The sequence below is a fragment of the Pseudonaja textilis genome, chromosome Z (assembly GCF_049901715.1).
Source record: "Pseudonaja textilis isolate UNSWEBS1 chromosome Z, rPseTex1.2, whole genome shotgun sequence".
NCBI classification, from domain to species: Eukaryota; Metazoa; Chordata; class Lepidosauria; order Squamata; family Elapidae; genus Pseudonaja; species Pseudonaja textilis.
In genome coordinates, this window is record NC_142008.1 from 95,612,860 (window position 1) to 95,640,117 (window position 27,258).

The 27,258-nt window shown below is 36.1% G+C and overlaps 1 protein-coding gene across 5 annotated transcripts in view; it reads right to left on the minus strand.

Moving 5' to 3' along the window:
• MLLT6 (MLLT6, PHD finger containing) overlaps positions 1-27,258 on the minus strand; it is a 108,101-nt gene that overhangs the window by 47,372 nt on the left and 33,471 nt on the right. For 4 of the 5 annotated variants that reach the window (XR_003375047.2, XM_026710839.2, XM_026710836.2 and 1 more), the window contains exons 7-8: positions 18,590-18,697; positions 8,100-8,198 (exon numbers count right to left, since the gene is read on the minus strand). Coding sequence is in view for 4 of the 5 variants with exons in the window: in XM_026710839.2 (XP_026566624.1) it covers positions 8,100-8,198; positions 18,590-18,697 (207 nt within the window). In the remaining variant the exon portion in view is untranslated. The remainder of the gene's footprint in view (positions 1-8,099; positions 8,199-18,589; positions 18,698-27,258) is intronic. The other variant, XM_026710838.2, reaches the window with a different exon arrangement.

Genomic DNA, 27,258 nt, shown 5'->3' on the forward strand with positions numbered 1-27,258 from the left:
CTGGTCAGAACCTGCTGAATACCACCTCTGGTCCAGAACTATTAAGTTCAGATGACTCAAACAAATTCTCATCTTACAAAGTGATAATGCACATACGAAAGAGAAAAATATCAGTATCATCAGAGTCTGTTTTGATTGTAGGAGGATATAAATGAAATAAACAAATATATGCTTATACTTTTCTCTCTCTTATTACCTTCCTTCTCATTCCCAGTCTTTTGGAAAACATTAGAGTAAGGGATGGATGAAGTAGCTCCATCAGCATGTGTTCCTCTGGCAGAAGCAGGGATACAAATCTCACAAGCACATGAGCCATCAAAAGGGTAATTCTGCCCCCACCTCCCCATTTAAACAGTAACTAATTACTGTAGTTCTTATTACTTATTTGCTTAGAGATTGGCTATGTCAACTAGCTAGATGCTAGAAAACTAGCACGAAAGGGTGGATGTTCCCATCAGTTCACTTTCTGTGCCTCCACTTATTCTTAAAAGATCAAACATCACAGACATGAAGCATCATCAAAGAACAAACCACTGACTGATTTATGTTTTGATGGTTAGACAAGATATATTATAGAAAGAAGAGTTATGTTGTAACCACAGAGTAAGAGGAAAATTTACAATTGTACTTAAAACTGCTGTAAAGAATATCAGAAGCTACTTATTTGTATCTTTTTTCCTTTCTTTTCTATTTCTCTTTTTTCCTTTCTTATACTTTTAGCTTTCTCTTTCTTTTTCTCTTTTTCTTGCTTTATATTAGTTTGTATTAGTTTTAATCTTCTTTTCTAAAAATCTTTATTTTACCTACCTACCTACCTACAAACAAATCATTCATATGCTTTTATATTCAAAGTTTATAAAATGTTCAGGGAGCTTTACTAGACTTGGACATTTTGCATCTTGGGAAGAAGTTCCAAAGGAAACACTATCATGAATTAAGCTACTGAGATGGAACATATTTTCAGATTTGTTACTATCAGATTGGTTAATAGGGAAAGGGAATGTCTCACAGTGCAGTACATGAACTATTGTTCCTCTTCAGGAGGTTCTGGGTACTTATGTCTTCACTGTGCCGATTCCTGAAGTTTACCATGGGTCACACCCACTCTACTCTTTTGACTGGATGACATTGGTACTCTACACCAGGGATCTCCAACCTTGGCGATTTTAAGATTTGTGGTCTTCAATTCTCAGAATTCCTCAATCAGCAAAGCTGACTGAGGAATTCTGGGAGTTGAAGTCCACAAGTCTTAAAGCTGCCAAGGTTGGAGATCCCTGCTCTAGACAGTAATTCCTGATATTGGCTGGCCTTTTGGTGTAAATATAAAAAAAATTTTTTTACTACACCTCCTGTCTGCATTCACCATATATCTACTAACCTACAAGAAATTGCCATTTCTCCCCTGGGCTTTTTAATTTTATTTATTTCAAAATATTTAAACAATAAAAGAAACAACTACATAAAAGGAAAAAAGGAAAAGACTTAATGGGTGGAAAATATGATATCAATAAATAAATTTAGAATTTAGCATTGTCATAAAATTTAGGATTATTTCACCAATTAAAACTAATCAATGATATAAAACTTAAAACCATTGTATCATCTTCAGAAATAATTATAAATCACTACAAAATTCTAACCAGTAACAGTTATATTGATATCACCACTTTCATGGTCTAATATAAATTTACATGACCTTATGAAAAGGAAAAAAACTACTAAAACATTAAGTTCTAAATTCCCATTCATGTATCTAGCTGGTGATTAATTTAAATTGTTTATAATTGCTTCTGGTCACTATCTTCATATCAAATATATCCTTTTAAAATTCACACTCTGAGCATCTAAGTTTGGTCTGTGTGAGGGAGAGTGGGGGAGGGAGGGAGATTTGCCATTTTTGCTTAAATTTAATCAGACTTCTGTTCTAGATATATCATTTCAAGTCCAGTAAGTACAGTAGATTAGTATTTATAGCTGTTATTTGACTATATGTTGCTTTTTTCCCTTTAATAGGAATACTATGAAATTTGGCAATATAAGCAATAAATACTGATCTGTAAAAATATTGAATCTTACCCCAAACTTTTAAAAATCATTTTCAGAATAAAATACATGAAAAAATATCCACTTACACAAATACACATATACCCAAGCTATGCGTTTTGTAATTAGGCTGTATGTAAATATACTCCCTTGAGTAATTCTGAGCAAGAAATATTTTATACTGCTTCAGATCACAGGCACTTTGCCATACTAATACAGATCCAGACCAAAATAATTCATCAACTCTTGCATCTCCAGTATGAGCAAAGTTGATGTTTTGCCTTTTTATCACAAACTTGGCAACTGAGGGTTGAAGATTTGAAGTAGGAATGTCAGGATCAGTAATGCTATTGGAGAACAGCTGTCTTAAGCTGTTGAACTCAGAAAGTCTAATTGGAAGAGTGTAAGATTAGGAGCTGAGGGCAGCTCTTTGTACTCATTTGCCAGCACTTTGACTTAGCAATGTTTACTTTGCTACTTATTAGTGCTGGTGATGGGAGGAGAGATTAAAGCATCTTGGTAAAATGCAGCTGTGGTTTACAATGAATAGTAATTTAAATTAATTGTGTTGTGAACCAGCTGAGAAATCTCTGAGGATCAAATAGAACCCCAGAACCCCAGCTGCCCAAATCTAAAGCTGTCATAAGCAACCAGATATCCTCAAAAATGTATAATTCTTAAAAACCCTGCCCACTGTCTAAGCAGGCTGTTAATAATGTACACTGGATACTAGGCAGTCACCCTCTATTTTAATATCCATTGTATAATGTTTGATCCATTTTGAAGTCCTTGGGGCTCTGCAAGCAAACAATTCGGTTGTTTGCTTGCAGACCCATTCAAGGTAATTTCTGCGAGGAAACAACCAAGTTTAGAGAACACCAAAGTTTCCACAGTTCTCCCTGAGCTATATATATATTGTTTTCTGTTTGATTAAACAATTGCCTGAAATTTTTTTTTATGCCAGCAATCATTGTGAATAAAACCTGTGAAAAATTTATTTCAAGATTATTTACAATTTGCATCACTTTTAACTAGGAATTGTTACCAAGCCTAATGCATAAAAAATATAGTGGTTTTACTATAGATGTCGATCTGTTGCCCATTGATGTAGCTAGCCACTTAATCTTTATAAAAATACAGTTTTAATTCATGCCAATCAAATGTTTTTCCAAGCTGGAAAATAAAAATAAAATAAATGACTAGGGGCAAACACTCTGGCAACAGAATTAAATTAAACCAACCAGCAAAAATCAAATTGGGTTAAATCCAATTAATTTAAGCTGGTTTAACTAAGGCAGATGGCAGTTTCCCAGGAAGTATTCAAACAAGAGTAGCAGCAGGATTCCTGAGGTAAAATAGTTTATGTATATAATAAGTGAGAGTGAGTAGACTCTACTGAGGGCATTCCAATTTGTGTGTGGATTCCAAATGTTATACAAACAGAGATGAGGCTTCAAGAACCAGAAAACAAATTCTGCAGAAAATGTTAGCATATAGATTCCAGCAAAAACTGCTGCTGACCCTGGTAAATGAGCTCATAAACCACAACTGATCACAAGTCCTTTATTACAAAGGACAGTCCTTCATTTTACAATACCGTCTTTTAGATTTATTTTTTTCCAAAACTCATCTTTGTTCTTTATTTTGATCATTTAACTTTGGCCATCAAATGATACCATTTAATGCAGTCCTTCACATTCCTTTAAAAAATATGGAAACTGATTGTCTTTTTAAAATAAATCTACATATATAATTTAATTTTAGATATTTATATTATGCTTTTGTAGTTTTTCTTGGTTTTTCTCTTGCACGTTCTTTTGTAAAGCAAAATCGTAAATATAAACAATTAAAAAATTTAGGTTTATGAACTTCTTTTAGACTTTTTGAGGGGTTTGCTCTTTATGTTTTTTCCATGAAAATATGGCCAGTGCACATAACCCTCACTGTAAGATATCTAACAAATCAATAGGCTGAGGGAACAAGATGGCCATTGATTAAGTCCAATCTATATCTCCTCATTTGCCTATTAATTGATGTTTATATGACAACATAGAAGGTTATGCTAACTTTCCAAACAACTGCTAGCTCACTGGCTGGAAGATAGTTCATGAAAAGGCAGCAGTGTGTGTAGACAGGAAGGACAAGAAATTGCGGGTTGCATGAAATAATCTTCCTGGTAGGATGGGCCAAAAGGAAGAAAATGCCATAAAACCAGTTCTAGGTAGACTAAAACTACCACCTAATTCAGCCAGACAGTCAAAAATTGAGGAATTCCTTCTGTAAGTTAACCAGTCCCTATCTTCTAGAATAATGGGCTAGCCAGATCCATCTGGCTTGGGAAGTTACACAAAATGGTGTGGGAAGCCAGCAGAAAATTTGGGAAGAAAAATCTAATGTGAATGCGTGAATCAAGTGCCCCTCAAATGGGTAAAACAAGAATTATGTCTACTCCATGTACAGAGAGCCAGACAAATGCCCTTGGAGAAGCAATGTAGGGATGGTTACAATAGGTACACAAATACATTTTAAGCCTGGGAAACAAACAAAGAAGCAAACAATATTCAGAAGGAACTCAGACTGGTTCTGCTGTAGTTCATGGGATATACAGTAAGAGGGAGAGCAGGGAAAACAAAGGCAAGGTACTGTTAGTATAGCCTATAAATATAGTTCCAATCAAACCTGTAGTGTCAGTTTCCTAGCCTGTCTTACCTCAAAGGGTTGACAACATGCTAGCCAGGGATAAGAAATGTAGTCGAATGCATTTGGAGGTCACACAATGGGGAAATTCTGTCTTTATAGTTCCCAGCAATGGACTGCTTCAGTCAAGGGACAGCAGCAAAATCTAAAGGTTTAGGCCAAGCAACTGATATGGGATTCAACTAAATCTTTCCTTGTACATTTTTCAGAGTCCATGTCCCATCCCATGTTTTATTTTATGACTGGATATGTATAGCATCCATTTTATAAATTCATCCTTCCAATTCCAAGTATCTCCACCATCGATTAAAAAAAGAAAGAAAACATCTATTAGCAGATCTATTTGGAACTAAAACCAAGGAAAAAATACAAGTCTGCAAGAGGGTTTGTCTTGTGCAGTCATCTAGTAAGATGATATTCAAATGAAAAGAGAGAACAGTTTGCCAGTTTCATATATTATGTTCTCTCGTTTCTGAATGATTTTATTGTGTTATTTGGCAAATATCCTAAATTTTCATTTGGAAGCCTCAACGCTCCTTTTTAAAGATCCATTATAAACTTGTGTTGCAAGGAATTTAAAAATAACCCTTTGCTGTAGGGCAAAAAATATCTTGCTTTTTCTCTAATTGAAACATCAAGTTAATACCTCAGGGCACCAGTGAATGTTATTCAAATTTCTTGTAATAGAATTTGGGGATAAAATATTAGAAGCCCTGGATGTAGGAAGGACTGGTGACCATATTCTGAAGTAAGCAATGTAAGATACAATATTTTCTGAAATGGCTTAGATTTGTTATTAATTTTCAAAGGTATACTTTGGGGATATTTGCTCTAGAACAGAGATTCTCAATTTTTTCTTTACATGGACCCCCTTGAAATACCTTTCCTGGCTATGGACCCCCAAGACTTAACTCAAGATTTAAATCATATAATTTCTTCAAGCCTTTGTAGACACCATGTGGTCTGCAGATCAAGGTTGAGAACCACTGCTCTAGAGCATCTTCTGTTCCCAAATTGTCTGCATTTTGCATATTATAAGCATTTTGTTTCAAATCAGTAGACATAGTCAGCCCATCCAACCAAAATCAGGATGGCAAATTAATTCTTTGAAACAAACCATCTCCTATAATTTAAAACAACAGGAGAAACCTTTTTGTAAAATAGGCAGGCATGGAAACTACCAGCTGTTTAGAACTTCTAAAAGTGTTCTGCCTATGATATCACCCATTCCAGAACCAAATAAGCATTTCCAAGCAAGAGTGTCTATTGAAGAGGACAAACAAGGGATTTTTACAGGTAGTCCTCAACTTACAACCATTTGTTCAATGACCATTCAAAGTTACAATAGCACTGAAAAAAAAGACTTATGAGAATTTTTCATACTTACAACCATAACAGCATCCTTAATCATGTGATCAAAATTCACACATTTGGCATGTATTTATGTCCCAAGGTCATATGATCCCCTTTTGCGACTTTCTAACAAGCAAAATCAATGGGGAAGCCAGATTCACTTTAACAACCCTGATATTAACTTAACAACTGCAGTGATTCACTAAACAACTGTAGCAAGAAAGATCATCAAATGGGACAACACTCACTTAACAACTGTCTTGCTTAGCCAGGGAAATTTTGGGCTTAATCATGGTTGTAAGATGAAGACTATCTATACTTAACCTGTATCAGATGACGGATACAGGTACAGAATTATGGTATTTTGGGTGATGTTCAGGGGTAGGATCCGACAGGGTTAACTACCAGTTCAGTCATTTATGAGGTTTGGTGATTTACGATGTGCTTCCCTGCACGCTGCTGGATGCGTGCCTGTAAATCGTCATCAGCATGCTTCGTGCAGAGAATCAGCTGTTCAAAAAGCCCTTTTTTCCTGCTTTTTAACTGCAGCTATGTCTCCCGCAGCAGCTGAAGTTGAAAAAATCAGGAAATAAAAGTCAGGTAAAAGCCTAGGTGAGCGTGTGGGCAAAAACTTCAGAGCTACCGGTTCTATAGAAGTGGACAGAACCAGTAGAAACCCATCCCGGTGATATTTTTACATACATCTTTCAAAGCCTGTCATGGCAGTCTGCTATGGATGCTGCTGTTTTCAAGTCAAAACGAGTTTGCAAGCTTAAGATTCCAGAAACAGGCAGGTAGTTTGAAAAGGATTGTTGCTTGTAGCATATACAACTCCTGTAAATAGGTTGTGTAGGGTTTGCATAACTTCCAAACTCTGCCAAACCCATTTGGCCTGAAGTGACAATAGGACAAAAGTGACTCCACTGATAATGGAAAGCAACACTTCTCAGAGCCACCTTCTACTGTATTTTCAAACCTATTACCTATTTTCAGCCTAAATACCCCCAAAATGCATTAGTTCCACATTATGCTTCAGGGCAAAAATGCCTGTGTGCAAGCATCTAGCTCTCTCAAATCAGATTAAATACCAGAATGGCAGGACAAAGAAGCAGACTGAAAGATGAGTTTTTACACATAAATATTTCTTGCCAATCCTTTCTTTGAAAAAAAGGATGTAGAAATGAAATTTCTCCTAAAGGTTTTGTATGTCCTTGTTTTGCCTGATAATTGCCATGGCTGATATAGAGAAGTAATATGGGGTTTGATCCTAGCAAACCAGCATTTCCCTCCTGGTTTACAAGTGGACTGCAAAAAGACAAAAAGAAAGCAACGCTCTACCATTAAGTTATTAATGCCACAGGAGGCTTGAATTGGCACATGTGCTTCAAGAACGAGTTAGGACATGCTTCTAAAATCACTGGAGGGCTCAGCTTAGCGACTGTATCATTAGCAGCGAACAGCTGCAAAATGAAATTCTTGTGACTTGGAGTTTGCCAGGCAGTGAGGAAGTGGAGGGTAGGGAAAATGTAAGCAATCAGAAGCGGAAACAAATTGATGTCGAATATGATTCTCTTTTCTTATCCCCCCTCCTTTCTTTTATCTTTCTTCTATTCTAAAAAGAGCTCTCAAAAAGGCTGTGTATAAAATTCTCACTCTGCATTTAAATTTAAACAAGAGTGAATTCTCCAATGTGGAAAATCAGATTTTTAAAAAAATCAATGTATTTGCTTGCTGCACTATATTTTTATTAGCTATGGTTAACCCTATAGTGTAATGAGGTGAGTGATTAGTGCTCATTTCCAAATTTCATCATTTATAAATTCGTCTTTAGAGATATGAAAAACAGTCCATTTCAGAAAAATGAAAATCCTGCATTTTGGGGAAAACTGAATGCACATCCAACATCACCTGCAAAGTCTACAGCAGATCCAGGCTGCCTGTCATTGTAAAAAAACAAAAAAGCCTCAGACCGCTGTTATAAATATATTATATGTATTTCTCATTACCTTCTCAGGGACTAAGGGTGTGGAAGACAGTATGAGATTTGTGGGTGATTCTGAATGCTTCTTGTGCTTCTGTTTAGGCCTTTCTTTGTCTTTTCGACTCTGTAAAAGAAGATAAAAAACACAGCTAAAGTTTTGCCTTTTCTAGGAACAGGTGAAAAAAACACAAGTAAGGGAAAGCTGATACAGGCAGAAGGATGTGTATCTAAGAAGTAGTTTTTCTTCTTTGCCCTTTATTACAAGTCTTGTCTTCACTCTAGAGCATTTGCCAAAAGAAAAAACACTTCCCCCTTCCAGCAAAGTCTGCCTTACTGTCAGAAAACCCAAAGGCACATTAGGTCCAAAAAAGATGAGCAAGAGACCACTGTTCACATCCCTTTACCACCTGAGGGATTACAATTGTGACTTTTTTTTTTAGCCTTAATTAAATTATACCAAAAATTTCCTTTTGCAATTTGCAAAAAATCAGATAATACTCTTAAACCTGCTAAGGATCCAGCAAATTAATTGGTTAAACTACTTGGTAAAGATGCTTGTCCATGCCAATCTGTGTGAAAGAGCTAATTCTTCTTGTAAGACTTTAGGATATTTCCATAAGGTATGGACAAATTACATTTGTGAGGCAGCCAATTTAATCTTAGATTGTCTACTACTGACCTCACCTGTTTCCTAAGAGGTCTGTAGTGGGCGTGCATAAGCACACCAATGTGCCTACCATCCCTGTCCTATTGTTTTTTATTTTTCTTATATGTATCCATGTATTCATAACTATGTTTTTACTTATACTTATTATCTTGTAAGCAATTGACAAACCAAATAAATAAATAAATAAATTGCCTTTGGGGATCAGTAATTATTTTTTATTTTTTATTATTTTTCCAAGACTTAGTTTTTCTTCTAACTGTGCCCTGGTTAAAAGAAAGATTTGCTGCTGTGAATTTCAATTTCTATAATACATCAATTCCTTGATGATTCATTGCTAATTTTTATTTTTGGAAAATGCTCAGTAGTAGAACTTATGTCATACATTAAGAAAGAACAGATAGCAGATTATGTTGAAACCCTATGCCTAAGAGTTTAATATTTAGTCACTGTTCAATCATGAAACTACATTTTTGCACTGATAGATGACTTGAAAATGATCTGATTGGACAAAATATACCCTTTTTGGTCCCCTTGGATTTTCCAGGAGCATTCAACATGACCATCAGTCATGTTATTCTTCTTCTAGGCCACATTCAGGGGAAGGAAGTTCAGTCTGTTTTCTGCTCTTTTTCAGAGTGGAAGATAGAGGAAGGTGAGAGTATGGCTGGTCTCTGCTGGACAGTGCAACAGCATTCTTTTCTATCTTCTCTTCTATTTAACATTTAAAAGAGGCTGTAGAAGCAGTCCTTTGTTACTCTGAGATGATATTTATTTCCACATTGGGACAGAACAATGCTGTGGCTGGGGAATCATGACCCAATATCTAGGAGCTGTAAACAGAAGCTAGCTGGCTGTTTCTCTGCTCCTCTAGTGTCTCTTGATGGAATCACATTGCCACTGAAAGAGCAAGTCCATGCCACCGAGGTTGCAATAGACTTATAGTTATTGCTGGACAGTTCAATGGAAGTTTTGTGCTCTTTTCTGGAGGAAGAAGCTTTGACAATAGAGACCTAGGCTACCTCTTAGTCTGTTCCACCTGGACCTACTTCTGAAAGCTTACTCCTGAGGTAATGATGTTTGCTTTAGAGATGAAATATGATATTTTTAGAACAAGTTGTGATTCCCCTCCCACTAAATAGTCACCTGTTGAATGCCTTCCTCTAACCTCCCATGATGGTTCCTGTTATCCCAGCTTATTTTAGCTTCTACTTTCACTTTAGGCACACAGACAGATTTCAAAACAAAGCATATATTACAGCTCTTACTGTTTTTCTTTTTTAATAATGCTTTTGTGCATATGTGATGAATAGAGATATACAGGAAATAAATGGATGTTGGAAGCTGACATTTCCTTTGCAGAATCAAAAATATATATAAAAGGAATAAACAGAAACCAGGGCAAAAGCCTGGCAGGTACCAAAGAGGTGCTGTGGTTCCACAGATTATTGAATCCAAGAAAAATTAAAAAGGGGAAAAACGCACAGTTATTTTATAAACAATATAGTCACATATCTGGTTCCCCGTATTTCCAGGTAACCATACACAGTTCAAACCTATGCACTGAATTGTTACCACATTTAGTAGACATTGGTCCCAAAAAATATTCATAAATCTGCAACATCAAATTAGATTTGTTTATATCAACAAAATAAAAGCCATTTTTACGTTAATGTTCTTCATTTATAATTCATATTAACATAAAAATCCTGGCTTCACTGTCTTTTTGCTACTTTGGGGTTTTCAGCTTAGCTTTAAAAGGCACATGTCAATATTGGTTCTAATGTCCTTTTAAACTCATAGCTTAACATAGAGCAATTATCATAGATATACTATACATACATACATACATAGGACATATGAACTAGCTTTCTAGGGGGCATGGCCTGTCAGAGCAGAGGAAATGGGGGCAGGATAACATTAAGGATATCATTGCTGTATATCATTATTATATACATGGCTCACATCTATAAACTTCTTGCCAATATTAAATTCTCTTTAAATGCCAAATAGAGCATGAAAGGTGAAGTCATGTAAACTAAGAATCACGAACAGACATGCTTAAAGTATATATTTCTTCTCTGTAGGTACAAAAGCACTCATGGACCTGTCCCTTTGAATGTTAGTGGCAGTATCTTAGAATCAAACTAAAAAATTTCACTCAGCCCTTCTGATATATCCAGAAGTATTCCCCACCTCACATTTTCCCTTTTGGCTCTTAAATACCTGTTTTCCCTTCCTTGAGAACTTCCACTACCCTTTGGTATACATTGCAGACACCCAGGGACCCATACAAACTTGTTTCCGTATCTGCCTGCTTTTTGCTAAACTTCTCTCCCTCCCCACCCTCATAACACATATTGTCAATAGTTAGAAAATCTGAGAGAAGGAAGGGGTGCTGCCATGCTTTGTGTGTCTAAATAAAAGGCCACCCCTACCTTCCCGACGCTTCACACTCCTTTGCAGCAGAAATTGCCTTGGGAATGCCTGGATTTGCAAATCGCATTGGGGCTGCCAAGTTCATCTCACTGCCCAAAGTTCACCAACAAGAAGTCTCTCTCTTTCTGTCTCAGTCTCTCTCTTTTTTTTAAAACACTCAGTGCTGGGAGTTTCAAGCAGCTGGGGGTTGGGTGGCATTGGAGCAAGCAGAGAAAAAGGCCGATAGTTAAATGAGAAGGAGGAAAAAAAAAAAGGAAAGCAAAGACGGGGAGGAGGAAAGGGAGCTCTCATCTGAGCACAGGAAGGCGGTGCCCACATTGCACATACTAACTTGTAGATCTCCAACGTCAGGGTGAGTGAAATAGGAGCTCTTCAGATGCCAGTGAGGGCTTACCCCCACCTTCCGTCCCCAAACTCTTCCTGTAAGTCTGGGCACCGAAGGAAAAGCAGACAGCGCTGGGCAATCAGATATGTTGGTGTGCCCTGCTTGATGGGCTGCCCTTCCTCTTCTGCAAACAAGGACAAGCCTTTATCTGAATGCAGGCTCCCTCACCCTCAGCTTTGGTGAAACATGATAGCCTACCCAGGAAAAACATGTGTCGAGGGGTGGGTGAAGGTTGTGCAAGGAGGGGGGGCAAACTGAGCACCTCTGAATCACACTGCATGACAGAGAAAATTTTAACTAAGATACAATGCTGGAATATTGTTTTGGAACCCAAGGACTTTAATTAAGGTTCAATGCTAAATATTATTTCGGAACACAAATGTTAAAGATGGTAGAAGCTCTTAGTATGTGCAAAAATATTTCTCCTTTTTTTAAACCCTCCATCACACTATCTGAAATTAAACTTTCAATTCTGCTCAGTCACAACCATAAAACAGTTTTCTTGGCACACATATAAGGGATCCTAAAGAAAAGGGCCTCTGACTTTTTGCAAACCTTACAACAACCTTATATAGTAGGCCTTTTAGGTCTAGGAAAGTGAGTGTTGCCTTAGACCAGGGGAGTCAAACTTGCGGGCCACAGGCCAGATAAATCACACACAGACCACGCCCACTCGAGCTCCACAAAGGGGAAAAACGTCACAATACGTCACATGACAGTAATGTGATACTGCGAGTTTGACACCTATGTGACACCTTAGACCAGCCAGGAGTTCACAGTGTAGATGATACCTGAACAAAGAACTTCCAAACTTAAGAGGTTTATTTTCTTGTTCAGGGTGCTATACCAATAATTTGGTTCAAAACAGATGGATTGTCATACCCTATGCATTGGACCCATTGGTTATTTAACTTAGTTATCCTGAGGTCTGTGCAAAATAAATAAAATTATTCACAGCATATATTTCATTGAAGCCAATGTGTAGCCTTGTTAGTTACTGGATCCAACTGTAATGCAATACAAAGAATGGGCAATCAGCTTTAAATTGCCATTTTGAAATTTGAGGCTCTTCCTCTGGATTCTTCCTGGTCTTTAAGATCCATAGGAGGGAGCTGCTTAGTTTCTTTAACCACATTGGTGTGAATATTTTTCTGTGTCTGCTCCAGGTCACGGACTAGAAGCTAGGCTAATTCATTTTCTCTATTATCTATTCATTTATTATCTATTCATTTTCTCTTTATTCATTTCTCTAGATAAAATTTTGTTTTATTAAGGCAAAGTTTTGATGGACAGACTGGTGTAGTTGCTCAGTTGTGTGGGTACAATTTTGCCATTGATTCCTTCGTGGGGTTGAGAGAAGGGGACAGACCCAGAAACAGCAAGCTGATTTTGTGCCTAAGGCAAGATAAAAACTCAAGTCTCTCTGGTTTTAGCCTGGTGCTAACCATTACACCAAATTGGCTTTCAGGGAGATATATAGTTTTTGATAAAATACACACACAAACACTATGTGATCTCAGCGAAATAGGAAATGCATGAGTAGAGGATCCAATGAAGATGGCTCACGTGATCACTAAATAAAATAAATGCTTTTAAAATTAAAATCCTGGCACAACATTTTCTGAACAAATTGGAAATTCAAAAAGAAAGCTAGTTTGGAATTCTCTTCCTTCATATGCTAATTTGGTGTCAAGTTTGTATCTTCAATTCCTGAACCTCTAGTTGCAGATTTTGAACTTCATATCCCCTGTTTTGCTGAACTTTACTGATTCTGGAAAACAAGGATGAAATGTATAAAAAACAATTTTCTGGTGTATTTTCAGGATGTAGCAAGAAAAACAATACTCATCATTTTAACCAGTTTAATTCTGTCTGATAGAAAGAAAAAAAGGTAACATCTGAAAAGCATTTTAAAAAGATAGTCCTGTTCGCTCTTTCAGATTTCAGAAATAGCTTTTTGTACTTTGTTTTTTTTTAAATCAGATTAACTTCAAAACCTCTATATTTTCAATGTGACAGAAGTTGGTCCAGCTACTGATAATATTGCCTTGGCCAGTACTGTCAATAAATGTATAAGCAAAGCAGTAGGAAACTTAAAACAAATTATTAGTTAAGCCAAATGAAAACTTGGATGCTGCCAGTCAGGAGAACTAAAGTATATTTTATTTCCTATATCAGAGAAGCTCGGATATGGACTATCAGTTACTCAGAAACATAGTGATAACGGAAAGCTGCACAAGATTCAGCATTCTTTTTTTACAATTGCTTGACTTGCCAAAAATATCAGGGGGAGGGTGAATTTAATTGATGCATGTGTTGTTTTGGAGAAAGGGCTGCTGTCTATACTTGTAGAGAAGGCAGCTTACTGGTTCAATTGTTTGTTCAGATGAGACACCATTGGAAAGAGAAACAAAAAACATGAATTGACTCAAATAGTGAGATGGTCAGCAAATAAATATAAATATAACAATGATATCTGTGTACTAGGAGATGCCAGTGTCGAAGAAAAAGAACTGAAAAAAAATAATGAAATATTGCTACCTGGCCATTGAAACTATGTGATTATGGATGAAACATGTAACAGTGATACCTATTGTCATTGGGGCACTTAGTACCATGTCCAAGAATTTTGCAAAATATATCAAGAAGTTGCAGCTGCCTGCAATTACACCAGCGGAACTGCAAAAAACTGTGCTACTTGGAACATCATATATCTTTAAAAATACTAGGATGCTGGCAGCAACCTTTATCAACTATTGTGATACATTGTTAAATGTTCAGTTGTGCGCGTCATACCTGGCCTCCTTTTCACTGTCAGAGGCCTTCAGGAACTTCTGTGGCCGGCAAGACTTTCCTGAAGGCCTCTGCAGCCAATAACAGAGCTCCAGATTGATCAGGACCTTTGTTATCAGCTAGAGGCCTTCAGGAAAGCCTTGCCAGCTGCAGAAGGAATAGGCCAGCAAGGCAGGTGCCGGGGTGTACGAGGCCTGGCTACAGCTGTCCAAAGTAAGTGGTGGGATAGCTCCACTCCCCCATCCCCACCCTAGCTTAATTTTTACCCGTGCACTCTAAGTGGGTGGGATCTTAATTAGGGTTTATTTTAGGGATAGGGCTTATATTGGGAGCACATGTAAAAATGAAGCTAGGACTTACTTTCAGGGTAGGTTGTATTTTCGGGAAAGCAGCACGTGCGCACACACATATATACATACATACACACATACACATACATACATATATATACATACGTTGTTGCTGAAGGTTAGACACAAAGCTTAGTCATGTTCTGTAGATCCCCAGACCATATGACATGCTGAAAATTCTGAGAAGCATTATCCACGTTGCAATTCCCAGCACCAAGAGAATGGTTTAGTTTTACAGTGTTGTGTGAACTCGGCCATCATAATTTCTAAATAAAGTTTTACAACAAAGTATGTTCTGCAAATCCAATCCATACTTGAGTTATGACCTTAATTGACCCTCAAATGACTATAATTGAGCCCCAAATTTATGCTAAGTAAAACATTTGTTAAGTGAATTTTGCCCCATTTTATGGCTTTCCTCACCACAATATTAAGTGAATTATTGCATTTGTTAAAGTTAGGAACAAGATTGTTAAGTGAATCCACCTTCCCCATTGACTTTCAGGCTGAAAAACAGCTTCTATCCCAGGGCATTAGCTCTGTTGAATTCTACTGTATAGTGCAGTATTGGTATGGTGTCGGGGTTTTCAATTCAATGTGTGCAGTGTGAAGGATGTGTGTTTGTGTTTATTTTCATGGTCATGATGTGTATTGAAGATGTAATCACAAAAAGCTCATCACATGACCCTAGGACACTGCAACCAATGTAAATATGAACCAGTTGCAGAAATGGACAGATTAATGCTTACAATTAAGGAAAAAGATGGAACTTAATATTTCTCGACATGGGACTTATTTTACCAAAGGCTAGATAATAAAACAGAAGTTAGAAATATGGAAATACAAAAAGGACTAATGTCATAAAGATTTGTTAAAGCAGACAAGTAAAATATTATCATTATTATAGAATTAATATCATTGTGATGAACATTATTGTTAATATTTTGATTATGATTTCCTAAAAATAATTGTACCCAGACACTAGTTTGATTGAAATTGAATTTTTACCTTATATAAATAGAACAAAATAAAAAATGGAATAAATAAATAAATATGAACCAATTGCCAAGCATCTGAATTTTGATCATGTGACCATGGGGATGCTCCAATGGTCGTAAGTGTGAAAAATGGTCTTGTCACTTTTTTCAGCACTGCTGTAACTTTGAAAGGTTAGTAAATGAACTATTCTAAGTTGAGGACTATCTGTAGTAGTTTTTAATAAATCATGTTTAAATAAAACATTGTTTATGTGGTGAATCTAGTCCAGGGCAGTAGTATATGCAAGGGTTTGTTGCAATGGCAGGTCATTTCAGAACCATAAAGACACTATCAGAGATGTACAAGATATGCCTTAATATCATCCCATTTGATTGGATTGTTGCTATGGGAATATAATCAGGACATTGGACACAGATTTTTCTGTTGAAATAGAAGTACAATAATTGGATTGTAGATTCCTTCTACAATCCAATGGGTCACCCTACCCTTTTTGTCCATCTTGTTGTGCATCATCACTGTACTCTCCATTTTTTTCAATAGAGGGATGAAAGGACAAGAGATAGTTCAGGAAGAATAAAATACAAATACCTTTGATCTCTTAGTATCATATTAAAATAAACGAAGACACTGCTTTTACTTTCCTCCTCTTTCCTTCTAAGTTAATGTAAATATAGCCCTTTTGTAGTTTATCAGATATTGCCTATTTTTCCCCCAAGTTGCTTGCCATCCAGCTCATCCTTCTGTTTTGTTTTTGTCTGGTGTCATATTAAATACTTCGTTCCATTACTAAATTTACCAAGCCAAGTTTCCTCTTGCTTCTCTTTTTCTCTCCCAGTTTCCATTGCATTCCCTGGCAACAGATGATTTTAGGAGAGCACCAAAATCTGCATTGCAGGGAAATTGGACAGGCTATCTACAGACAAACAGCACAGTTTTTAATGAAAACGTTCAACATGTTGCAGAAGCAACACTCAAATGTAGTCTGTTTTTAGACACGTGAGTTTGACTTCTAAAATGGATTAAGCATGTAGACAAGATTAAATATGAACTCCCAATCTCTGTTGCAAAGGCATGGAAACTGGTCCTAATATTGATCCTGATAAATATTAATTTTACAAGTCATGCCAGTAAATCAGTAAATCATATCCACTTATTTGAAAACTTTAATTCTGACTTTTTTTGAGGGTGAGAGGATAGCAGTGGTGAGAGCAAATATTATTATAAAGGCACTTTGCCTATGATTGTCTTTAATATTTCTTCTTGAATTTGAATTCCTATTATAGCTTCTCGGTTTTGCTCTACTTCTGAGTATGATTTGCCCACATCATACTTGATGCACAACAAACCAGGATATTACAATTGGATTTTTCTTTCTGTGCAGTACAAATTGTTGTACAGCAAAGCAATATAGCAACATCTTATTCATTAAAAAGTAAAACAGGAAAAAATACATGGGAATGTTTTCTTTTTACAAACCCAGGGCATTGAAGATCCATTTATAAAGTTGAAAATTAAGTCCAATTCTACAATTCTTTCTCCATCCATTTTTTTCATTTCTTCCATCCAGAAATAAATCCCATTGAATTCAACAGTTTATATTTCAGTAGATATGTTCAGTTAACACACGCAGTAGATGTATTCAGTTCTTTTTTACAGCTGATTTCATTAAAAAAAGAAAAGATAATTCATTCATTTATCTGAAATGTCTGGGCTCCCAAGTTGTTCCATTTACTTCAAGTTCTTTTAAAAACCAATTTCCGTTGTCTATTGTAATGGAATATTTTTCAATACAATATTTTCAGATTAATTTGATGATTGCTGTACTCCAGTTTCCCTTAACTGGCGCCTTCCAGGTGTGGGCTGCATCTCTTAACATTCCTAACAACATGGCAAATAGCCATGCTGACTGAGAATTCCTAGGTCTCAATTACATTATTTCTAGAGGGTGACTGGTCGGAAAAAGCTGTGCCAATGGAAAATCAGTGCCATCTCTAATGGAACATCTTTGCTCCTAGTACTACCATTTTTTGAAAATAATAATACAACACCTATATAACATTTACAATAGTATCTAGTTTATAAAAAGTGATTAAAGTAATAAAAAGTATTTATTTCAACTCCTCAAGTGTCTGAGGTACTGAGAGACAATAAAATGAAAACAGACATGAAATTAACAAGGGTGATTCCATCTCCTTTGTACTTATAAGAGTGGATTTAAGCCTGGATTGAAACCTTGAAGGTGATACTTATATGAAGACAGAGAAGGATTTCTGTGGTTTGCAGTTAACTGGATCTTCTGCATATCTGCAACTTCCCTCCAGGTTCTTGGTACGCTCTGAACTTGCTTGTTTTCTTTCAGGTGTTTCATTAGCCTAGCTAGGTAACATGATCAGTGCTAGTGACTACCTAGTTAGGGTTATGAAACATCTGCAAGAAAAGAGCAAGCTAAGAGAGCATCGAGAGCCCTTCATTTCAACCCTGAGCTAGAGATATTTTCCTTTATTGGTACAATAGAACAAGTCATTAACCTTGCTGAGTCTGCAAAGCTTTTGCCCTTAGCTAGTTATTGAATGTATAACTAAGTTTATGAAAAGTAATACAAATTAATCAAATGTTGTCTTCATTGTTATCTGAAAGTATCCAATTATTTTCAGCAAATAATATTTTCCAGATGTTGAATTATGCAACCAATAGTAATTCTGACAGATAAAGGAGAAAACCAATACAGTAGATCATATTTAGGTAAAGTTTACCTATTTGATTTAATCTGCTTTGGTATTAGAAAGGCAAAATGCATATTCCATGGAATAATATGTGCACTTATGCTCAACCTTTGATATGCGCCCTTTGTATTTTATTTTTTTATTTGTCTTCTTCTCTCTTACCTTCTTTGGTTTCTCATGATGAGATACATGCTTCTCTTGTGCAGGGGATGCTGACCGACTCCTCCTTCCTCCAATAAAAGAGCCACCTCCAAAATGGCGTGATGTCTTCTGGAGGCAAGTGGGATCAGATAGAAATAGAAGAGAAAAGTAAAAGCAAACAGGAAGAACTAATAGGCTTCCACTACTACCAATAACAGTCTGTTTTTTATAATTTACAAAACCCTCTTCCTCCTAGACATTTTCACTATCATTTTATGTCAAGCAAGCTTCAAGCTGGAGATGCTGCCAGAGATAATTTTGGGGACCATGGCTTAATCTTTAAAAAAAAGATCCAAACTGGGCCGTGATATTTGGCCTAAGAACTGGCCAGCCCTAAAACTTAATAGAATGATTCAACAATCTTTTTTACCGCCTCAAAGACAAACAACGTGCAAAAACACAGATCTCTGAAGCAGTTGTTTAATAGTAATCTGTTACTGCTTAAAAGATCAGTAGCTTTGTCTTCAGAGGGAGTATTTAATTTTTTCCTATACCCTCTTGTCCAATATTAATCATATTTTATAAGCAATTAAACTACTGCTACTACTGTTGTCTTTTCATCATGTAGGAGAAAACCATAACTTAGATTAGGAACAGTTGTTTATTCCTCAGGAATACTATTTCCTAATCCTAAACTTCAATTGTTTGTTGAAAGAACATTCTAATTAGAAACATAGGTCACTCCTCAACATTGGCACATTTAATTATATTATACTATCCTATACTTGATACTATGCTAACTGTATTGTGTGAGTATATCATTGACAGTAACTGGGAACAGCACTCTTGAATTTCATAAAATGGTTTAGAGATGCTAAATTTTATAAAATGGTTTAGAGATGCTCTTAATGAACACGGGATCTTCTGCTTTATCTAGCTATCTAACTTTCATAGTAAAAAATATATATCATAAATTAAATTTAGGAAGTTATCTATTAGGAGAATGCAATGAATACCAAGTATAATGAGAGAAAGGTTTATCCTTAAGGACACGATCTACTAGTTTTAGCCTTCCAAGCAGAGTATTTTTCAGATGTGAGGGATTATAACTCTCCTAATCTTAACTGGTATTAACTGGAAATGATAGAGACAAAGTTTAACACATATTGAAAATGCTAGTTGGAGATGGTTGAGCTAGCTGTTTATCTGCTGAAAACTCAGTGATAAGTAGAATCTACGTAAGAATACCTAGGACATACAAGACCAATACTAGACCAATATTTGAATATGGCTCATCTGTCTGGAATCCGCACTGTATATTGGACATTAATACAATTGAGTGAATCCAGAAGTATTTCATGAGAAGAACACTAAACTTCTCTGCTCATAGAGGAGTTTACCCTACACCACCAGGCTTGAAATTTTGGGCTTTAGTACACAAACGTATCTGCTTCAATGTCCTACCAGTCAATGACTACTTCAGCTTCAATCGCAAATATACAAGAGCACACAACAGATACAAACTCAATGTAAACCACTCCAAACTTGATTGCAGAAAGTACAACTTCAGCAACAGAGTGGTCACTGCCTAGAATGCACTACCTGACTCTGTTGTTACATACTCAATCCCCCACTCCTTTAACCTCAAACTATCCATTATTGACCTCACCCCATTCCTAAAAAGTCTGTAAGGGGCATGCATAAATGCATAATCATGCCTACTGTCCCTGTCATAATATCCCCATTTATTCATACCGATTTCCTGTATTCACACTCACGTTTATTCTTATACCTATTATCTTGTAAGCAATTGACAAATGAAATAAATAAAATAAAATACATCTATGTTATGTTTATTTCATGGTGGAACTCCTCAGGGATAAGGCCCTAATCAGAGGGCTGGAGGCGGGAGATGCCATGTGGATTTCCTGTCTCAGGAATCAAATTAGACGCCCTAATAGGAATATATACCGGACTTCCAGTTTGAGCTTCTTTGGTGACAGACCGAAATCTGCGATCGTGTGCGGTTTTGATCCGTGCTCACCGCCAGAGTGCCCTGAGCCGGCTGGATTCGGGACTAAGCCATCCGGTAGAGATGGTGAAGAGGGGGAAGACCACCAGCAGGGTCGAGGAGAGCCGCATCTCTCCTCCTCAGCTGGCCATTACTCCCTTTCTTGAAGGCGGTTACAGCAGTGGTCAGAAATGGCCACCTCAAAGAAGAACTTGACCAGAAAAGAATGTGCAGGAGGATGATAAGAAGAGAAAGTTTTGGTTGACCAGGTTAAACTGAAAAAGCAACAACATAAGATACCCTGGAATTTGAACTGTGAAGAGCAGAGGGCCCCAGTGGTGAATTTGCCAATCTTGGTGTTCTCTGGCAAATACCAAACATCCTGCACGGTGTTGGGCTGTAAGCACAACCCCCACCTTTGGATGTTGGGCCCTCATACCACTCTCATGGAGTCTGTTTCTGACCATTTGAACAGCTACATTCACATTTGTGGCCCGCTGGAGGTCATTTTGCAGGGCTCTGGCAGTGCTCCTCCCATCCCTCCTTGCACAAAGGCAGAGGTAGCAGTCCTGATGCTGGGTTGTTGCCCTGCTAGGGCCTCCTCCACGTCTCCTGATGTACTGGCCTGTCTCCTGGTAGCACCTCCATGCTCTGGACCTAGCTGACAAACACAGCAAATCTTCTTGCCATTAGCTCGCATTGATGTACCATCCCGGATGAGCTGCACTACCTGAGCCACTTGTGTGGGTTGTAGACTCCATCTCATGCTACCACTAGAGTGACAGCACCACCAGCATTCAAAAGTAACCAAACCATCAGCCAGAAAGCATAGGAACTGAGAAGTAGTCTGTGGTCACCACCTGCAGAACCACTCCTTTATTGGGGATGTCTCGCTAACTGCTTATGCTTTCCACCTGTTGTCTACTCCATTTGCACAACAGCATGTGAAATTGATTGTCAATCAGTGTTGCTACCTAAGTGGACAGTTTGATTTCACAGAAGTGTGATTGACTTGGAGTTACATTGTGCTATTTAAGTATTCCCTTTATTTTTTTGAGCAGTGTATTTTTAAGGACATAGTGTGTATTTTAAGAATGTACCAAGCAGAATTCGATTGGAAATTATGTACTATATTGAATGTAAGATATAAAGGTGTCATACTCTAATAAGTAACTACAGGGGAAAAATGAGAAAAGATAATATGAAATTGAAATAGGACAGACAAAAGTCTGTCCAATATAATGATTGGAAAGACACTGAAACTTAGAAAAAGATATATAATTGAATTTAGATATGAGATAATTAAAAATAAAGTTGAGAAAACCAAAGGAGGGGAAAATTATGGAGAAAATGTTAAAATAGTAATAATATATGGAATAGAACACAAAGATGAATATGAAATTGAGTTTGTGTCTGTATGAAGAAGTGATAACCCGGGATCACGCTATTCTCAAAAAAATATGTTTTATTTGTATTATGTTTTTGTGAAAACCCAAATAAAATTTATATTTTAAAAAAGGAATATATACCAATGAAGCTTTTGGCCAGGCCTATGAAGACAGTAATTTAATATGATGACATTTCTTATAAGTCTTGGTAACAAGGGAGGCAACCTACTCAAATTCAGCACTATTTTCCCTTTGTTTTGTTATTAAGTTCTTTAATAATAACTGGCTTGGACAGTTAATCCAAGGTGAAAATGAGGCCCTGGGAATGCTGTCTTACCTCCCTCCCTCCTACAGGTTGTCCTGAAAGCAATATTCTAAAAAGTCTGTAAAAGCAAATTTCCTTGGAACTATGCACTTAATAATATTAAATGAAGGAAAAATGCAAACAAAAAATAAAATTCAAGGAGAGGCGGGGCGGGGCTGGCGTTGCAGCGGTACAACGCACGATCTTGAAGCTCCAAGATCACCGTTGCTATCTTTGCTGCTGGACGGTCCTTTTGGACCTAAACTGTCCCATAGAGACAGTGACAAAAAAGAGCATACCCTGTCGATCCCGGGGACATCACAAAGTCCCTGGTAGATTCAGGAGAAGCTCTTTTTTCTGGCAGCAAAGAGGCGATCATTGAAGCTGCTGAAGCTGGGACAGCTCCGGACGGAAGAGAATAGAAGAGAAAGTGTGTTGAAAGTGTGTTGTGAGATGATTTTTTAAAAATCCTATTATTTGAGAGAACACCCTAAGAAAAAGAAAGAAATTGTAAAAATTGAAGACAGAAGAGGCGAAGTGGTGATTTTAAACAGGAAGTCAAACTTAGTGGGTTTTTTATTATTCTATTGCTGGATTGCTTATGTATGCTTTTTAACTTTTAAACTGGGCTGGTCTATTTTTCCCCTTTTTTCTTTTTTGCTTTTATAACATTTTATATTAGAGATCTTTTTTTAAAGTTTTCTTTTAAGTTTTTAGATAATTTTTGCTTTTTAAAATACTTTTAACTCTTTTGTTTGGATAAGTGTGGGAAGTGAAAGTAGAGGAAACCAAGTAACACTGCCACCCAGAGGCTTGGAAACATTGTTTTTATTTTTTATTTTCTGAAGACTAGATAAAGCTGAGAAAGAACTGAGGCTTTTCTTCACGGACTTTGAGCCTGTTTGATAAGATAGAGGGAAGTGCATGGAAGAATGTTATTCCAGGTGCTCTTCAGGGTTACTATCAGTGGCTGGAGTCTGGTGTTGAGAAAAAGGTTGGAATTTAAAGAAAGAAGATTATAAGATCCTTAGGAAGAGAATTATAAAATCTGTCTGGAACTTAACAAAAAAGCCTTGGACATTATACATTTGCAGTGTGTTTTTCTTTTCTCTCTGATAGAAAGTTGGCTTTCTTGCTTTGTGCTTATCCTCTACTTACAACCCCTCCTTAGCTACTTATTTTTGGTGGACTTCTTGCTTTGTGCTTATCCTCTACTTATACCCCCTCCTTAGCTACTTATTTTTGGTGGACATCTGTGATTTTGGCTTTTTGGAAACTTTTTTTATTTTTCCTTTTTGTTTTTCTATTATTATTGTTATTATTTTCTTTTTTAAGGGAATAGATTTTTTTCATCTTCCTTTCTTCCTTTTTTATCTCCTTTTTTATATTGGATCTATTTGTGGCCCTTTCTTTTTTATTTTGGAGACTGCTTATCGTATTGTCTGGCCCATTCCACTCTGATTAATTGGATTAAGGTGTACAAGAACCTGAATAATTTTATTCTTTTCTCTTTTTATACTGATTGTCCTGACAATTTTCCTTTTTCTTTTTTGATTTCCCGCTAATTCATTAATTGATTGGATTAAGGTGTATAAGAACCTGAAGAATTCTCTGTTTTACTTTGTTTTCCTTCTTCCTTTTTTATTCTTACTTGGAATTACATTTGTTCAATATACAAGTGGATTAAGGTGTAGAATAATCTGAAGATTTTGTATTGTTTGAAATCTTATAATTATTGTGAAATGAGCAGGAAAATAATGGCGGCTGGCTCTTCAATACCAACTTTTTCCTCTTCACCATCTGGAGGATCAATACAGACAATGTCGCAACAAGAAAAAGAACAGGAAATAATGACGTTGCAGATGATTATGCAAGGAATTCAAAACATACAAGCAAGAACAGAGAATATTAAAAAGAGAATGCAAGGAATTCAAAACATACAAGCAAGAACAGAGAATATTAAAAAGAGAACAGAGAACATCAAACAAAGAACAGAGAATATTGAACAAAGAACAGGAAAAACAGATGAAAAGGTTGAGAATATCCACCAAATGATGACGAAGTATGAGGACAGATACCAAAAAATTGAAGAAGAAGATAAACAAAGAGACAAGAAGATTGGAGATATTGACTGTAGACTAAATGTGGTCGAACAAGATAAGAGTGGAATGTTAGGATGGGAGATCAACAGATCAGAATTTTATCTCAGATTTCAAAATATAGAGGAAGAAAAAGGAGAAAACTTGGCAGAAATAATGACAGAAATTTTGGCTGAGGCATTTGAAATAACTAAAGAGAAGATGATGGATGGAATAGATGAGGTGTTTCAAGTTTTTACAAGATATGCAATAAGAAATAAATTGCCAAATCCACATCAGATTTACAAAGAAAGCTACTAAAACGCAAATGCTACAGGTGGCAAGAGAGAAAACATTGAAATATAAACACAAGGAGATTGTGGTCCTGAAACAAGTACCCAGAAGAGTGAGAGAGATGAGAAGAGAGTATCAATTTTTGGCCAAAATACTATTTTAAAAATGCGTGAATTAGACGGCTGATACTAGAAGGCCTCATGTTTACATGGCAAGAACAAAGATACAGAATAGATTCAATTGAGAAAGCAGAATTATTTTATGTAGAATATCTTAGAGGGAAAGAGGAGGAGACAGATAGAGAAGTGTCATTAATTGAATTTCAGGAAAAATGTCAAGCAGCGACTGGAAAAGAAGGTGCAGTAGGCAGAAAGGTGGAAATTAGAGAACAACGAGAACCGAAATCTACTAGGGCTGCAAAACCTACTTATAAAGTATAACCATGGAAGAAAAAAAATTGATTACAATAAATGGACTTAATTCAGCTATTAAAAGGAAAACATTTCATAAACTAGAGAAATTAAAATTTGACATAATCTGCCTACAAGAAGTACATATTAAAAAGCAACATGAACAAATATTGATACAGCCAAAGTTAGGGAAAATATTTACTGCATTGACATGATGTAAGATGTAAGAAAAGAGGAGTGGTTTTATATATTAAAGATATAATTCCGGTGGTGGAAATAATGGACAATAATATGAAAATAGCTTTGATAGCAATTTATGCTCCAAATGATAATCCAGAAGAATTTTATAGAAAATTACATATGAAAATAATTGAATTGGACTAGGTTAATATTTGCATGATAGGAGACTTCAATGGAATGGTAGATGACAAATTGGACTATAAAACATAGAAAACAATAAAGTAAAATAGAAAGACTCTTCCAAAATCCTTTTTTAAAATGATAGATGAAATAAATTTAAAAGATGCATGGAGAGGAAGAAATGCTAAAACAAGACAATACATTTTTTATTCAAATAGACACTCATCATGGTCTAAAATAGATATGATATGGATGTCGATAGAATTGATTTCTAATATGCAGAAAATTGATATAGAAACAAGTACTTGGGCAGACCACAATCCAATAACAATTAAATGGAAAGGACAAAGAAGAAAATCTAGATGGACCTTAAACAATACTATATTAAAAGAAACAGACTTTGTACAGAAAATGGAGAAAGAATTGGCCTTTTTCTTTAAAGAAAACAAAAAAGAAGATACATCAATACAAAATCTTTGGGACACAATGAAGGCTTATGCCAGAGGCTTGATAATAGACTACACAAGGAAAAGAAATATTATGAAAAGACAAGCCTCTAAAGCATTAGATGATTACCAGAGACCTGAAAAAGAGTTACAGAAACTGCCACAAAAAAGGACATTAAATTAAAAATGGACATAATCAAACACAAAATGGGGCCAATGGAAAAGGAGGAACTAGCACAAAAAAATAGAGGTGCTAAACAGAACTATTTCGAAGATGCAAATAAACCAGGTAGATGGTTAGCATACAAATTGAGAAAGGAGAGAGAATCAAGAAAAATAATTCAATTAATAGATGACCAAGGACAAGTTTGCTATGGAAATAAAGAGAAGAAAAAAAATTATACGAGATTATTAAGGAAAATTGTATGAGCAAGAGAATATAGACGATAAAAGAGTTAAACAATACCTGCAGAAAGTGAATTTGCCCCAGATATCTAAAGGGACTGAAATGATGTTAGAAAACAATATAATGATTATGGAATTAACTAAAGCACTTAAAAACCAAAACAATGGAAAGGCACCGGGTCCAGATGGACTTCCGGCGGAATTTTACAAGACATTACAGGAATCGTTGAATCTTCCATTGTTAGAAGTTATGAATGAAGTCATGTTGAAGAAGAGGATACCCAAATCGTGGTCAGGAACATATATTATGCTTGTCCCAAAGGAGGACGCAGACCGACAGCAAATTAAGATCTTCATACTTATTTCCCTGCTAAACTCAAACTATAAAATCTTTGCTTCAATATTGGCAGAAAGACTTAAAAGATATTTGAATAACTTTATTCACCCTGATCAAAATTGGTTTCTGCCAAAGAGACAAATTAAAGATAACATGAGAATAATTCTGGACACTTTGGAATACTATGAGGCACACTCCAAAAAACAAATGGCTTTGATATTTTTAGATGCACAGAAAGCCTTTGACAATGTGAATTGGCGATTTATGTTATTACAGCTGGAGCAAATGGGCTTTGGTAAGAAATTCATTCAAGCCATAGAAGCTATATATCATAAACAAACAGCAAAGGTAATGATAGATGGGGAATTGATAGATTTTATTGACATAAGGAATGGAACAAGACAAAGTTGCCCACTGTCACCTCTGTTGCTTGTGTTAACTTTATAAGTGTTAAATAGAAATATCAGAGAAGAAACAGATATAAAAGGAATGAAAAATTAAAAAGGAAGAATTTAAATTGCAAGCATTTGCAGATTATCTGGTTTTCATTTTAGAGGATCCATTAGATACAGCACTTAAATTGATAGAAAAGATAGAGGAATATGGAAAAGTAGCTGGTTTGAAAATAAATAAAGATAAAATGAAGATCTTGACAAA